At 46.2% G+C, this 15058-nt stretch overlaps 1 protein-coding gene across 1 annotated transcript in view; it reads left to right on the top strand.

Annotated features, from left to right (window-relative positions):
* Positions 1 to 467: 467 nt before the first annotated feature.
* Positions 468 to 15058, top strand: part of LOC141110042 (all-trans-retinol dehydrogenase [NAD(+)] ADH4-like) — a 63280-nt gene continuing 48689 nt past the window's right edge. Inside the window, exon 1 of the mRNA XM_073601281.1 lies at positions 468 to 605. Within this exon, the coding sequence (XP_073457382.1) occupies positions 588 to 605 (18 nt within the window). The 5' untranslated portion in view covers positions 468 to 587. The remainder of the gene's footprint in view (positions 606 to 15058) is intronic.

Genomic DNA, 15058 nt, shown 5'->3' with positions numbered 1-15058 from the left:
ATGTCATCTGCAAACAAGGAGATCTTATGAGCAGAACCATGTAAATGTGTTTTTATATATGCATACGTGCATAAATTACTGATCCTGGGCACAGATGTTTCTATTATGGATCTGAATACCGCACAGGTTTTCTGAGTTTTATGCAGCTGTGTGCATGGGCACATAATAAACAATACACCTAGACTCAGATGCATAAAAAAAAAATTGTGCTGATAAAAACGGTCAATTTTTTTGCGGTTTCTTACTTTTTTTTTTACTTCTGCATTTTCTTTAGATTTGTGACTGTTAGCAGCTCAGCGAACTTCTCATTGTAGCATAATGTAATTAGGGTAAAGGTCTCGTTTTTAATAAGATCAATACAGCCTTGCTCCTTAACAATAGCTTAAGTTACGTTTATGTTTATGAGCAGTGGTGCCTTTTTATTACATCTGTGTTATCTGTACTGTAGTATAGTAATAGCAAGGGAGGAGAGGCATGGGAGGGTTGGGGGCTGGAGAAACAGTGGGATATTTAAACCATATCAGGCAGTATTTTCCGTGCACTTGGAGAAAGCAGCCTGCACATTCAACTTCAACAGAGACGTCACAATGAGCACAGCTGGGCAAGTAAGAAAGTTTACTTGTTTGCCATTAAATATCCTGTTTAATTTCATCTGATCTATATACAAAACACACAGATACAAAAAAATTAAACCTGCAATCAGCCTAAATTTGTCATCATGCAGAAGGGATTGAAAAAAAAAAATCAAACTGAGATTACTGATATTTAAACAGAATGTTTTCTGTGTATTTTAGAAGTAAGTGGCTGGTCTGCACCCCAAAATGTATCACAATCCTACAGTGCAGAATTATTTTCTTTATGCAACCAGGCAGATCACACACAGGGAGTAAACTATGGGTAAAGAGATAGCAGCAGCAAAAAGTGTGAACTGCACGTACATATACATTTAGGCTCCGTCCGTTAGGCGTTTTTGGGCGTTTTTCTGCTCTAAGCCTCAGAATTAAAAATGCCCAACAAGACAAACCCCATTCATTTCAATGGCCCCTGTTCACATCTGAGCGTGCTGCCGCCTAAAGCATAACGCTTGTCGCTCAAAAGTACATGAGCTTCTTTTTTGGCAGATTACAGGCGTTTTAATGCTTTTACTTTGGTGACCTTTTGAACTTCAAAACGCCTGTACAAAAACTCTGCAAAAACGCCAGAAAAAAAACGCCCAAAAAACGCCTGTAAAATATCAATGCTTAGATGTGAAAGGAGCCTAAATGTCTCTTGTACCCAAGATGTTTTTTTTATTTATTTATTTATTTTTTATATTGAAAACTAAAATGTAAAACTATAAATATACTGAACATTTTTAGATAATATCTTATTCTAATCTTGAAAGTGACAGTTGGACTTCTGAAATGTATGCTTGCCTAAGGCAATGCATATGAGATGATGTCGCCCAGGCTGGTAACAGTTATTGGCTATCTATCTGCTTTTCACAAACAGTCAATGAGTTTGTTACATTTTAAATTGAAAACTAAAATGTAAATTTATATGAATACTGAACATTTTTAGAAAAGATTTCCTTCTAATCTTGATAGTGACAGTTGGACCTCCGTGTTGTTATGCTTGCTAAGGCAATAGAAAAGAGATGATGTCGCCCAGCCTGGTAATAGGTATTGGCTATCTATCTGCTTTCCACAAACAGCCAATGAGGTTAGAAAACTGTCAGAACAATTTTTCCTCCAAAATGTTTCAATCGGTGCCCTCAATCCTCCTGGCTCTCCTTCTCTGTTGACATAAGCATGCTTTCATATCCATCCCAAGAGTACATGTTTATGAAGCATTCTGCAGAGCCTGAGAAGCTCATAAATCCTTATAATGTGTCAGGGACCAGAGTACCAGGAATTATCTGTAGTGACTGAGCATCAGCAAAAGCAGGTGGTGCAGATATAGGCTCCAGAAAAGGTTCCAACATTTATTAGTAACCATTTTACCCTACTTTACTCCTACTTACCTTTTTAAACTCCTGCCTGCAAAACCTCTTACAAGCCGCTCATCTAGCTTGCCATTCCTCTCACAAGTTGTTTGGTACTCATCAATTACAGGCCATACATACACCCGTAGATTTTCAAGCAAATATTTGTATGAATAATTGTACAAACTATCATATAAAAATTCTCAGTACATATGATGACATGACAAATGTCCTTTAAAAGTACTTCAAAATCTCATTTGTTTTAACATTAGCTTGCAATGACATTGTTAGAAATGTGTTTGTGTGAAAAAAGGTTTCCATCCTGCCGATTCAAATTTTTTAACCTCAAGTACTCTGTTCAGTCACTTTAGCAAATCTGCGTTACAAAGTCATATACTTGGATGTGGTTAATGCAGAGTGTGCAGGGGTCAGGTGTATGTGATGTACATAGTTTAGGAGTCAGAAGTATATACAGCACACCGCACCACACCCATCATCTTATACATACATAGAACAGCAGTACCACCAATACACATATATGCCACTGCATACACATGCATACAACATATATACACATGCATACAACCTTCTAACCCTCTTGTATTGTATATGTAATAATAATAATAATAATAATAATAATAATAACATACATATACACTGTACTCACATAATTGCAACATACATACATATTTCATACATATACATGCAACATATATACACAGTGCATACACATGCATACAACAGACATGCACACTGCATACACATACATGCAACATACCTATACATTGCATACACATTCAACATACATACACACTGCTTGCACATACATACAACATACATACACACCATGCACATACATGTAACATACATACATACTGCATGCATACACATGCAACATACATGCACACTGTATACACATATGTGCAACATACATATACACTACAAACACAATTGCGACATACATATACAATGAATACACATACATGTAACATACATACACATTGCATACACATGCATGCATACAACATACATACACATTGAATACACATGCATGCAACATACACACACTGCATACACATACATATACACTGCACATACATAATTACAACATATATTCACACTGCATACAGATAAAGTACATGCAACGTACATACTGTATACATTGCATACATACACACTGCATACACATGCATGCAACATACACTCACACTGCATACACATACATACAAGATACGTACACACTGCATACACATGCATGCAACATGCCTACACATTGCATACATATACAACATACATACACACTGCATGCACATACATAAAACATATATACACACCGCATGCATATACATACAGCACCCATACACACTGCATACACATGCATGCAACATACACACACTGCATACACATACATAAAATACATATAAACTGCACATACATAATTACAACATATATGCACACTGTATACATATAAAGTACGTGCAACATGCATACATACGCTATACATTCATACAACATACATACACACTGCATACATGCAAGATACGTACACACTGCATACACATACATGCGATATGCCTGCACATTACATACACATACGTGCATACAACATACATACACACTGCATGCACATACATACAATATATATATATACACACTGCATGCATATACATTCAACACCCATACACACTGCATACACCTACATGCAACATAAATACATATACACACTACATTCACATTATGTGCAACATACATACATACACATTGTATATACATATATGCATGTTACATATATGCAACAAACATACACAATGCATACACATACATGCATACACCATACATACAATCTGCATGCATGTGTATACATACAACATTGCATGTATGAATGCACTTACATACAACATATACACACACTGCATACATATACATAAAACACACATGCAACATGTATACACACTGCATACACATGCATACAACATACATACACACTGCATGCATTCACATACAGCATATAAACACACAGCATGCACATGCATGCAACATACATAGTTATTGCATTTTGAATTTTGCCAACAGCGATAGACTGATTATAACAGGAGCACAGCTCCCAACTGTCCCTGATTTGGAACAAAGTCCCTCTGTCCCTCTTTCTTTCTCATTTGTCCCTCATTTTGAAAAATATTGTTGTATATAAAATGCACTTCAAAAAGTGTTTCCCGATACTAAACCTTTCATCCGATTTCTAAATTGATGCATTTCTAAATTTCAAAAGCCATTACCACCACAACAGCAAAAACATATAATGGTATTCTTAAATAGTACTGTAGGGTCTTTCTTTTATTTGCATGTCCATTTGAATAAAATACGTGTTGTATTTGTTTCTTTAATTTTGACACGTGATAACTGCCTGATTCTCAAGTTACATTTACATTATGCTAGTTCCTTCAAAAGACTCTTTACAAGAATGCTGTAACATGGCCAGTTTAGACATGTTGGCACAGTTTGACCCCTAAAAGATCTTTCTTCTTAAAGGCCTCTCCATCCATACAAATGCACACTATGCCCATAGGAGAGGGATAGCAGGTAGACATCCTTGGAACAGAAAAAGTAAAAGGAATCAATTGAAAAAAGCACATGGGGTGGACCATTATTGTCTTCAAATATTAGTCATTTGGAAGTGTCTGTTGACATTTTGATTTTGACTAGCTGAATTGCATTAACAGTGGGAGGGGCTTAAAGGGGTATTGTTTAACAAAACAAAACCCTTCTTGTACCCATAAAATATGCATTGATTGCTATGCCACAAGCAAGAGTCTCACAGGTCTGTGTAAACCTTAGCACAATCATTAAAAAAAAATTCCCATTACATATGATTTTGTGTACATTGAAAATAGAGTGCTAATACTTTTTCTAACTCTACCTTAAAGTGTTACTAAACCCAGTAATATGAAAATAGTTAATCCCCCCCCCCCCCCCCCCCCCCAGGACCACAGCTTATAAATCTTCTTTTTACATTAAAATATTGCCACTATATACCTTTTTGGATGATCTGTATACCACAGTTACATCATAAACTGCACAGTTTGTCCAGTACTGAGAGTTCAGGTAGGAGGAGATTTCCACTAGAGTCTGTATGCACGCCCACATGTGTGATGTCAATATCATGTGACCTGGCTAGCTCTGAGAACAAGTAAATGTTCTCTCCAGCATAAAAGACACAACTGAGCATGTGCAGGTCAGCTACCCTGCCTGTGTTAGCTGGCGTTCCACAGATAGACAGTGCAGGAGGTGGAGGATTAGTGCTTACAGGATAAAACAGCCTTTTTACACAATGCAGAGGATTAACCTCTTAAGTTCCACAGTGAGTATAACAAGCATGCTATGCTGCATTTACAGGCTGATTTTACTGTTGTGGGTTTAGTAACACTTTAAAGGAGTACTTCATTAACCACTTCACATCTTTAGGTTGTCTTAAAACATACTGAACTTCAAGTAGTTAAAGAAAGCTAATGGCTGCAGTCCTCCCTCCCAATTTCCCATCCTAGCACCCAGCACTAATCCTCTACTCTCTGAATCCCACCTCCCAACACACCCCTCCCCCCTAAATTCCACCTCCTAGCACAAATTCTCTCTTCCATAATTCCCCCCACCCAGCACAACTCTTCTTCCCCTTCAACACTAAACATTTACCCCCAAACTAGGGTTGCCACCTGTCCGGGATTGACCCGGACAGTACGGGTTTTGAAACATGTGCCCGGGTCTCTGCCCGCCTGAGACCCGGGCACATTATTCATTTCAGACCCGTGGCTCCCTGTGCCGAAGCTGTGTCATCAGTGCGGCCGTGGAGTTCGGGTCCGTAGCGCCGCCTTAGCGCTGCTGCTCCAGCACAGCTGTCTGAGTGCAGGACGGAGTCGGGACACAGAGGCGGAGCCTCCATGTTACCGGCCGGGTGCTCTCCTCCAATCCTCTGGCTGCCAGCAGAAGGGACAAGGAGGTGGGCGGAGCCTCCCCATTCCCTGCTGGAATGTGTGCACAGATCGCGCTGGGACTGGAGCCCAGCTTGTAAGGTAAGTTTTTACCATCCATGTCAGGATTTCAAAGTACTCTCACCTCCTTCCCCCCCACCATACACTATACATACATACATACATACATACATACATACACCTCCCCCCACCATACACTATACATACATACATACACCCCCCTCCCCCCACCATACACTATACATACATACACCCCCTCCCCCCACCATACACTATACATACACCCCCCCTCCCCCCACCATACACTATACATACACCCCCCCTCCCCCCACCATACACTATACATACATACATACACCCCCCCTCCCCCCACCATACACTATACATACATACATACATACACCCCCCTCCCCCCACCATACACTATACATACATACATACATACACCCCCCCTCCCCCCACCATACACTATACATACATACATACACCCCCCCTCCCCCCACCATACACTATACATACATACATACATACACCCCCCTCCCCCCACCATACACTATATATACAGTTCTGCCGGCCCCCTCCCATATACCATCCATATAGTTCTCTCTCTCCTCCTCATACACCATCCATATATACAGTCCCCCCAATATATACAGTTCTCCCCCCCCATACACCATCCATATATACAGTCCCCCCCCATATACACAGTCCCCCTCCCATATATACAGTCCTCTCCATATATACAGTCCTCTCCCCATACACCATCCATATATACAGTCCCCCCATATATACAGTTCTCCACCCCCTATATACCATCTATAGATACTGTTCTCCACCCCCCATACACCATCCATATATACAGTTCTCACCGGGTGACACAGTCCACTGCTCTACTGACACCGTCCACTGCCCTACTTAAACCGTCCACTGCCCTACTGACACCGTCCACTGCCCTACTGACACCGTCCACTGCTCTACTGACACCGTCCTCTGCTCTACTGACACCGTCCACTGCTCTACTGACACCGTCCTCTGCCCTACCTCTGCCCTACTGACACCATCCACTGCCCTACTGACACCATCTACTGCCCTACTGACACCGTCCACTGCTCTACTGACACTGTCCACTGCTCTACTGACACCGTCCACTGCTCTACTGACACCGTCCACTGCTCTACTGACACCGTCCACTGTTCTACTGACACCGTCCACTGTTCTACTGACACCATCCACTGCTCTACTGATACCGTCCACTGCTCTACTGACACCGTCCTCTGCCCTACTGATACCGTCCACTGCTCTACTGACACCGTCCTCTGCCCTACTATTACCGTCCACTGCTCTACTGACACCGTCCTCTGCCCTACTGATACCGTCCACTGCTCTACTGACACCGTCCACTGCTCTACTGACACCGTCCACTGCTCTACTGACACTGTCCTCTGCTCTACTGACCCCATCCACTGCTCTACTGACACCGTCCACTGTTCTACTGACACCGTCCTCTTCTCTAATGACACCGTCCTCTGCTCTAATGACACCGTCCTCTGCTCTACTGACACCGTCCTCTGCTCTACTGACACCGTCCTCTGCCCTACTGACACCGTCCTCTGCCCTACTGACACCGTCCTCTGCTCTACTGACACCGTCCTCTGCTCTACTGACTCTGTCCTCTGCTCTACTGACACCGTCCTCTGCTCTACTGACACCGTCCACTGCTCTACTGACACCGTCCACTGTTCTACTGACACCATCTTCTGCTCTACTGACACCGTCCTCTGCTCTACTGACACCGTCCTCTGCCCTTCTGACACAGTCGACTGCTCTACTGACACCATCCACTCTACTGACACCATCCACTGCCCTACTGACACCTTCCACTGCCCTACTGACACCATCCACTGCTCTACTGACACCGTCCTCTGCCCTACTGACACCATCCACTGCCCTACTGACACCATCCACTGCTCTACTGACACCGTCCTCTGCTCTACTGACACTGTCCTCTGCTCTACTGACACCGTCCTCTGCCCTACTGACACCGCCCACTGCCCTACTGCCACCGTCCACTGCCCTACTGACACCGTCCACTGCCACCGTCCACTGCTCTACTGACACCGTCCATTGCTCTACTGACACCGTCCACTGCCCTACTGACACCGTCCACTGCCCTACTGACACCGTCCACTGCCCTACTGACACTGTCCACTGCCCTACTGACACTGTCCACTGCCCTACTGACACCTTCCACTGCCCTACTGACACCTTCCACTGCCCTACTGACACAATCCACTGCTCTACTGACACCGTCCTCTGCCCTACTGACACCGCCCACTGCCCTACTGACACCGTCCTCTGCCCTACTGACACCGCCCACTGCTCTACTGACACCGTCCACTGCCACAGTCCACTGCCCTACTGACACCATCCACTGCCACCGTCCACTGCTCTACTGACACCGTCCACTGCCACCGTCCACTGCCCTACTGCCACCGTCCTCTGCCCCACTGACACCGTCCTCTGCCCTACTGACACCGTCCTCTGCCCTACTGACACCGTCCTCTGCCCTACTGCCACCGTCCTCTGCCCCACTGCCACCGTCCACTGCCCCACTGCCCCACTGCCACCGTCCTCTGCCCTACTGATACCGTCCTCTGCTCTACTGACACCGTCCACTGCTCTAATGACACCGTCCTCTGCCCTACTGACACCTTCCACTGCCCTACTGACACCATCCAGTGCCCTACTGACACCATCCACTGCTCTACTGACACCGTCCTCTGCCATACTGACACCATCCATTGCTCTATTGACACCGTCCACTGCCCTACTGACACCGTCCACTGCTCTACTGACACCGTCCTCTGCCCTGCTGACACCGTCCACTGCTCTACTGACACCGTCCACTGCCCTACTGACACCGTCCACTGCCCTACTGACACCGTCCACTGCCCTACTGACACCGTCCACTGCTCTACTGACACCGTCCTCTGCCCTACTGACACCTTCCACTGCCCTACTGACACCGTCCACTGCCCTACTGACACCGTCCTCTGCCATACTGACACCGTCCACTGCCCTACTGACACCGTCCACTGCCCTACTGACACCGTCCACTGCCCTACTGATACCGTCCACTGCCCTACTGATACCGTCCACTGCCCTACTGATACCGTCCACTGCCCTACTGACACTGTCCACTGCCCTACTGACACTGTCCACTGCTCTACTGACACCATCCACTGCCCTACTGACACCGTCCTCTGCCCTACTGACACCGTCCACTGCCCTACTGACACCGTCCACTGCCCTACTGACACCGTCCACTGCTCTACTGACACCGTCCACTGCTCTACTGACACCGTCCATTGCTCTACTGACACCATCCACTGCCCTACTGACACCGTCCACTGCCCTACTGACACCGTCCACTGCCCTACTGACACTGTCCACTGCCCTACTGACACCGTCCACTGCCCTACTGACACCGTCCACTGCTCTACTGACACCGTCCTCTGCCCTACTGACACCGTCCTCTGCCCTACTGACACCTTCCACTGCCCTACTGACACCGTCCACTGCTCTACTGACACCGTCCTCTGCTCTACTGACACTGTCCTCTGCTCTACTGACACCGTCCTCTGCCCTACTGACACCGCCCACTGCTCTACTGCCACCGTCCACTGCCCTACTGACACCGTCCACTGCCACCGTCCACTGCTCTACTGACACCGTCCATTGCTCTACTGACACCGTCCACTGCCCTACTGACACCGTCCACTGCCCTACTGACACCGTCCACTGCCCTACTGACACTGTCCACTGCCCTACTGACACCTTCCACTGCCCTACTGACACCTTCCACTGCCCTACTGACACAATCCACTGCTCTACTGACACCGTCCTCTGCCCTACTGACACCGCCCACTGCCCTACTGACACCGTCCTCTGCCCTACTGACACCGCCCACTGCTCTACTGACACCGTCCACTGCCACAGTCCACTGCCCTACTGACACCATCCACTGCCACCGTCCACTGCTCTACTGACACCGTCCACTGCCACCGTCCACTGCCCTACTGCCACCGTCCTCTGCCCCACTGACACCGTCCTCTGCCCTACTGACACCGTCCTCTGCCCTACTGACACCGTCCTCTGCCCTACTGCCACCGTCCTCTGCCCCACTGCCACCGTCCACTGCCCCACTGCCCCACTGCCACCGTCCTCTGCCCTACTGATACCGTCCTCTGCTCTACTGACACCGTCCACTGCTCTAATGACACCGTCCTCTGCCCTACTGACACCTTCCACTGCCCTACTGACACCATCCAGTGCCCTACTGACACCATCCACTGCTCTACTGACACCGTCCTCTGCCATACTGACACCATCCATTGCTCTATTGACACCGTCCACTGCCCTACTGACACCGTCCACTGCTCTACTGACACCGTCCTCTGCCCTGCTGACACCGTCCACTGCTCTACTGACACCATCCACTGCCCTACTGACACCGTCCACTGCCCTACTGACACCGTCCACTGCCCTACTGACACCGTCCACTGCTCTACTGACACCGTCCTCTGCCCTACTGACACCTTCCACTGCCCTACTGACACCGTCCACTGCCCTACTGACACCGTCCTCTGCCATACTGACACCGTCCACTGCCCTACTGACACCGTCCACTGCCCTACTGACACCGTCCACTGCCCTACTGATACCGTCCACTGCCCTACTGATACCGTCCACTGCCCTACTGATACCGTCCACTGCCCTACTGATACCGTCCACTGCCCTACTGACACTGTCCACTGCTCTACTGACACCATCCACTGCCCTACTGACACCGTCCTCTGCCCTACTGACACCTTCCACTGCCCTACTGACACCGTCCACTGCCCTACTGACACCGTCCACTGCCCTACTGACACCGTCCACTGCTCTACTGACACCATCCACTGCTCTACTGACACCGTCCATTGCTCTACTGACACCGTCCACTGCCCTACTGACACCGTCCACTGCCCTACTGACACCGTCCACTGCCCTACTGACACCGTCCACTGCCCTACTGACACCGTCCACTGCCCTACTGACACTGTCCACTGCCCTACTGACACCGTCCACTGCCCTACTGACACCGTCCACTGCTCTACTGACACCGTCCTCTGCCCTACTGACACCGTCCTCTGCCCTACTGACACCGTCCTCTGCCCTACTGACACCTTCCACTGCCCTACTGACACCGTCCACTGCGCTACTGGCTGACAGTGTCCGCTTTTAAGGTAGGCTATTTTCATATTTTAACTGACATTTCTTTTATTAATTGAATCATATTTTATGGGTACACTAATGCTTTTGTTTTATTTAACCATGCCCCTTTAAGTCCCCCCCCCCCACTGTTAATGCAATTGGGCCACAGCCACTGTTCACTGTAGCACACCTCATTACTACTCTCTTTGGGTAACCCAAGGTATTTTACAATCATATAGCATGCACTACAAAAAAATTGCTGTGCACCGCAAAAGTGTTCGGGTTTGGCTTGAAGAAAAGGTGGCAACCCTACCCCAAACCCCCCCCCAACACAACCCCCCAAACCCAGCATTAATCTTCCACCCCCCAAATCCCCCTCCCAGACAAATTATCTTTTCCCAAATTCCCGTTAGCACAAGTTCACCCTCTCAAATCCCCCCTCTCAGTCTAAATCCTCTGCCCCCTCAAATTCACCCTTCTAGCACAGATCCACTCTTCCCTAAATCCCTTTTCCCCAGCACAAATCCTCTCCCCTCCAAATCCGCCTTTAAGCTAATGCCTTCCCTTCAAATCTCCCTAGCACAAATCCTCTCCCCTGATTCTCCCTCCCAAACACAAATCCTAAGCACAAAACCTCTCCTCCACTAAATCCCCCCCCCCCCCCCAGCACTTCTCTACTTCCCCCTAAACCCCCCTTACCTACCACTAACCCTCTGCCCCCCGAAATCCCCCAACACAAATCTTCTAACCCCCCAGCACGAATCCTCTACCAAATCCCCCTTCCAGCCAAATCATCTTCCCACAAATCCCCCCTCTTAGCACAAATCCACCCTCAAAATCTCTCCTCTCAAATCCTCGCCCCCTCAAATTTATCCTCCTAGAACAAATCCTCTTCTGCTTGTCTGAGCCAAAGAGCAGCCTAGAATAAGCTTTCCTAGGCTCTGAAGTCTGTGACAGGCAGTCGTTGGGGAGAGATTGAGGCTTCCACAGTGGCAGGGGATTGTGGCATTGAGGATCTGGGGCACCCCAGAGGAGATGTGGGACACATACCTTGAGTGCCTGTGCTAGTGATACCCCTGCAGCTACCCAACACTTCAAACACATTTTGCACAGAAGATCAAATATCATGATAGTCAATCAATTACTTTTTAATTCTAATGCAAGAAATGTGTTTGCACTTGATTAAATCAAAAGCTTCAGGTCCCTCAAACCATACATTTTCTTCTAAACAGAGAAGTGGTCATTACTCACTAACTCTGCCCTTCTGTAGTAGATTCTATGAGCCATACTACCAACTGTGTGCCTCTAGACAAAAAGTAGCTAGGAATACTAAGAATCGCTACTTAGAAAGGACTCCCAGACTGCTCCAAATTCAGTGTGTGAGTTATTATTGAATTCCTCAGCTAATGTCTTTGGCATTCAGCCATTATGGTAGTGAACCATAAGAAATACAACAGCTAAGAACAATTTAAAGGAATTCTATGCTCACAGCATACACTTTCACTTTATAACTTCAGCATTGTAATACAAATAATAGTTATTTTTGACAATCCAATATAAACTTATTTGAATTTCTACTTGTCTGCTGCCTATCTCCACAACTTCCTGTATTCCCCACATGTTTTGAAGCTTCTCCTCTGCTGTTTACTTTCAATTTCTAGGGACTACATATCCCATGGTAACTTGCTGCCTGTGTTGCGTCAGATTAGGCGACCCGTCAGATTTCATAACGGAAGTGACGTTCCGTCACGGCCATCTTGTTACACCCTGCACTCGGCCACACTAATGCCCTGTACACACGGTCGGACATTGATCGGACATTCCGACAACAAAATCCATGGATTTTTTCCGACGGATGTTGGCTCAAACTAGTCTTGAATACACACGGTCGCACAAAGTTGTCGGAAAATCCAATCATTCAGAGCGCGGTGACGTAAAACACGTATGTCGGGACTATAAACGGGGCAGTAGCCAATAGCTTTTGTCTCTTAATTTATTCTGAGCATGCATAGCACTTTGTGCGTCGGATTTGTGCACACACAATCGGAATTTCCGACAAGCTCTCAAACTTTGTGTGTCAGAAATTCCTATGGAAAATGTGTGATGGAGCCTATACACGGTCGGAATTTCCAACAACAAGGTCCTATCACACATTTTTCATCGGAAAATCCTATCGTATGTACAGGGCAAAAACCTACATTCTGAAGTCGCCAAGCGGACATCTTTTTAAAGCCCCAAAATCTTGCATTTCACACTTATTTTTACCACTAAACTGAGCTTATAGCGTGAAACACAGTATTTAAAAGTCTGTGACACTGTTTTGATGTTGAATTTTAAAAGCAGCGGCAAGCTCGCTGATCTCACACGTTTGCTAATCTGACAGAAGACCGCTGCTTTTAAAATTCAACTTTAATACAGTATCATGGACTTCTAAATACTGTATTTCAAGATATAAGCTCAGTTTAGTGGTAACAATAAGTGTGAAATGCGAGATTCTGGTGGGTGTAAAAAGATGTCCGCTTGGCAACTTCAGACTGTAGGCTTACTGCGGCTGAGTGCGAGGTGTACCAAGATGGCCGTGAGGGAACGTCACTTCCATAACAAGATTTGACGGGTTGCTTAATCTGACGGAACACGTGCAAGCAGTGATTCCTGTACTGGCTCAGCCTTCTCAAACTCCTCCTCTTAGCATCACTGTAGTTCAGAAGGCAGACTCTGTGAATCTATGACACAACAGTGCTAACTCACAATGAATAGTAAATGCATGTCACAGAATTCAGAGAAGTAAATATTCACAAATTAAGTTTACAAACTTCAAGATCATTCAGAATAATAGAAGCAGGCTAGTAATAATTGAAACATGATGTGGAAATTAATATAGGAGTTTATATTTTGGCCATAGATATACTATAATTACTATAGCAAAGGCTCTATCTCTTCTTTATAATTAGTTAATGTTGAGAGTATGCATTTTGGGTATTTAAAGCGGGATTCCGGCCAGCTAAAAAAAAATTTAAAGTCAGCAACTACAAACACTGTAGCTGCTGACTAAGTAGATAATAATAAGTAGACTTACCTGTCCTGGGTGCCCGCGATGTCTGCCGCCCGAGGCCAACCCGTCCCTTAGCTCTCGGGTCCCGGCACCACCCTCCTAGGTAAGGGAAACAGGCAGTGGAGCCTTGCAGCTTCACTGCCAGCTTCCTACTGCGCACGCGCAAGCAATCTGTGAATGGCCCCGTGGTGTTCTGGGAACACACACAGTTCCCAGAAGACAACGGGGCCGCTCACCGAGGAGAGGAACACGCCGCGGAATAGGAAGAGGCAGATTAGGAAGACTGCCTAGCAACAAGGGTTTAGGTAAGTATAACATTTTTTAATTTTTTTTTAGGATTTTTGGTGGAATTTTTCCAAGGTGGCCCTCCACTTTAAGTCATTTGTTTATCAACAATGTCTTGTATGATGGAACAGTTGAGCTTTGTGCCTGCACGTGCCTCCATGCCACAGTATATGTACTGTGGTGGGGCGGCAAGTGTTTAACCATTTCTGGACCAGGCTTATTTCTGACATTTGTTGTTTACAAAAGTTAAAATCTGTATTTTTTGCTACAAAATTACTTAGAACCCCAAACATTGTATATTTTTTTTAGCAGAGACCCTAGAGAATAAAATGGAGATTATTGCAATACTTTATATCACACTGTATTTGCACAGCGGTCTACAACCCTTTTCCTCATGGGACTGTGGCGGCGGGGTTTCTAGAATCTCCTCAGGTTGAAAAAATGCAGGAAGGTTTCTGATTGGCCCCTGTTTGCTGGGCAGTTTAGGGGGATCTGTGAAAAGAATTTCAGATAAACAAG

This window comes from Aquarana catesbeiana, linkage group LG01 (genome assembly GCF_042186555.1).
Source record: "Aquarana catesbeiana isolate 2022-GZ linkage group LG01, ASM4218655v1, whole genome shotgun sequence".
In the NCBI taxonomy this organism is placed as follows: Eukaryota; Metazoa; Chordata; class Amphibia; order Anura; family Ranidae; genus Aquarana; species Aquarana catesbeiana.
The sequence above is the reverse complement of the archived record's forward strand: the minus strand, read 5'-3'. Positions and strand labels throughout refer to the sequence as shown.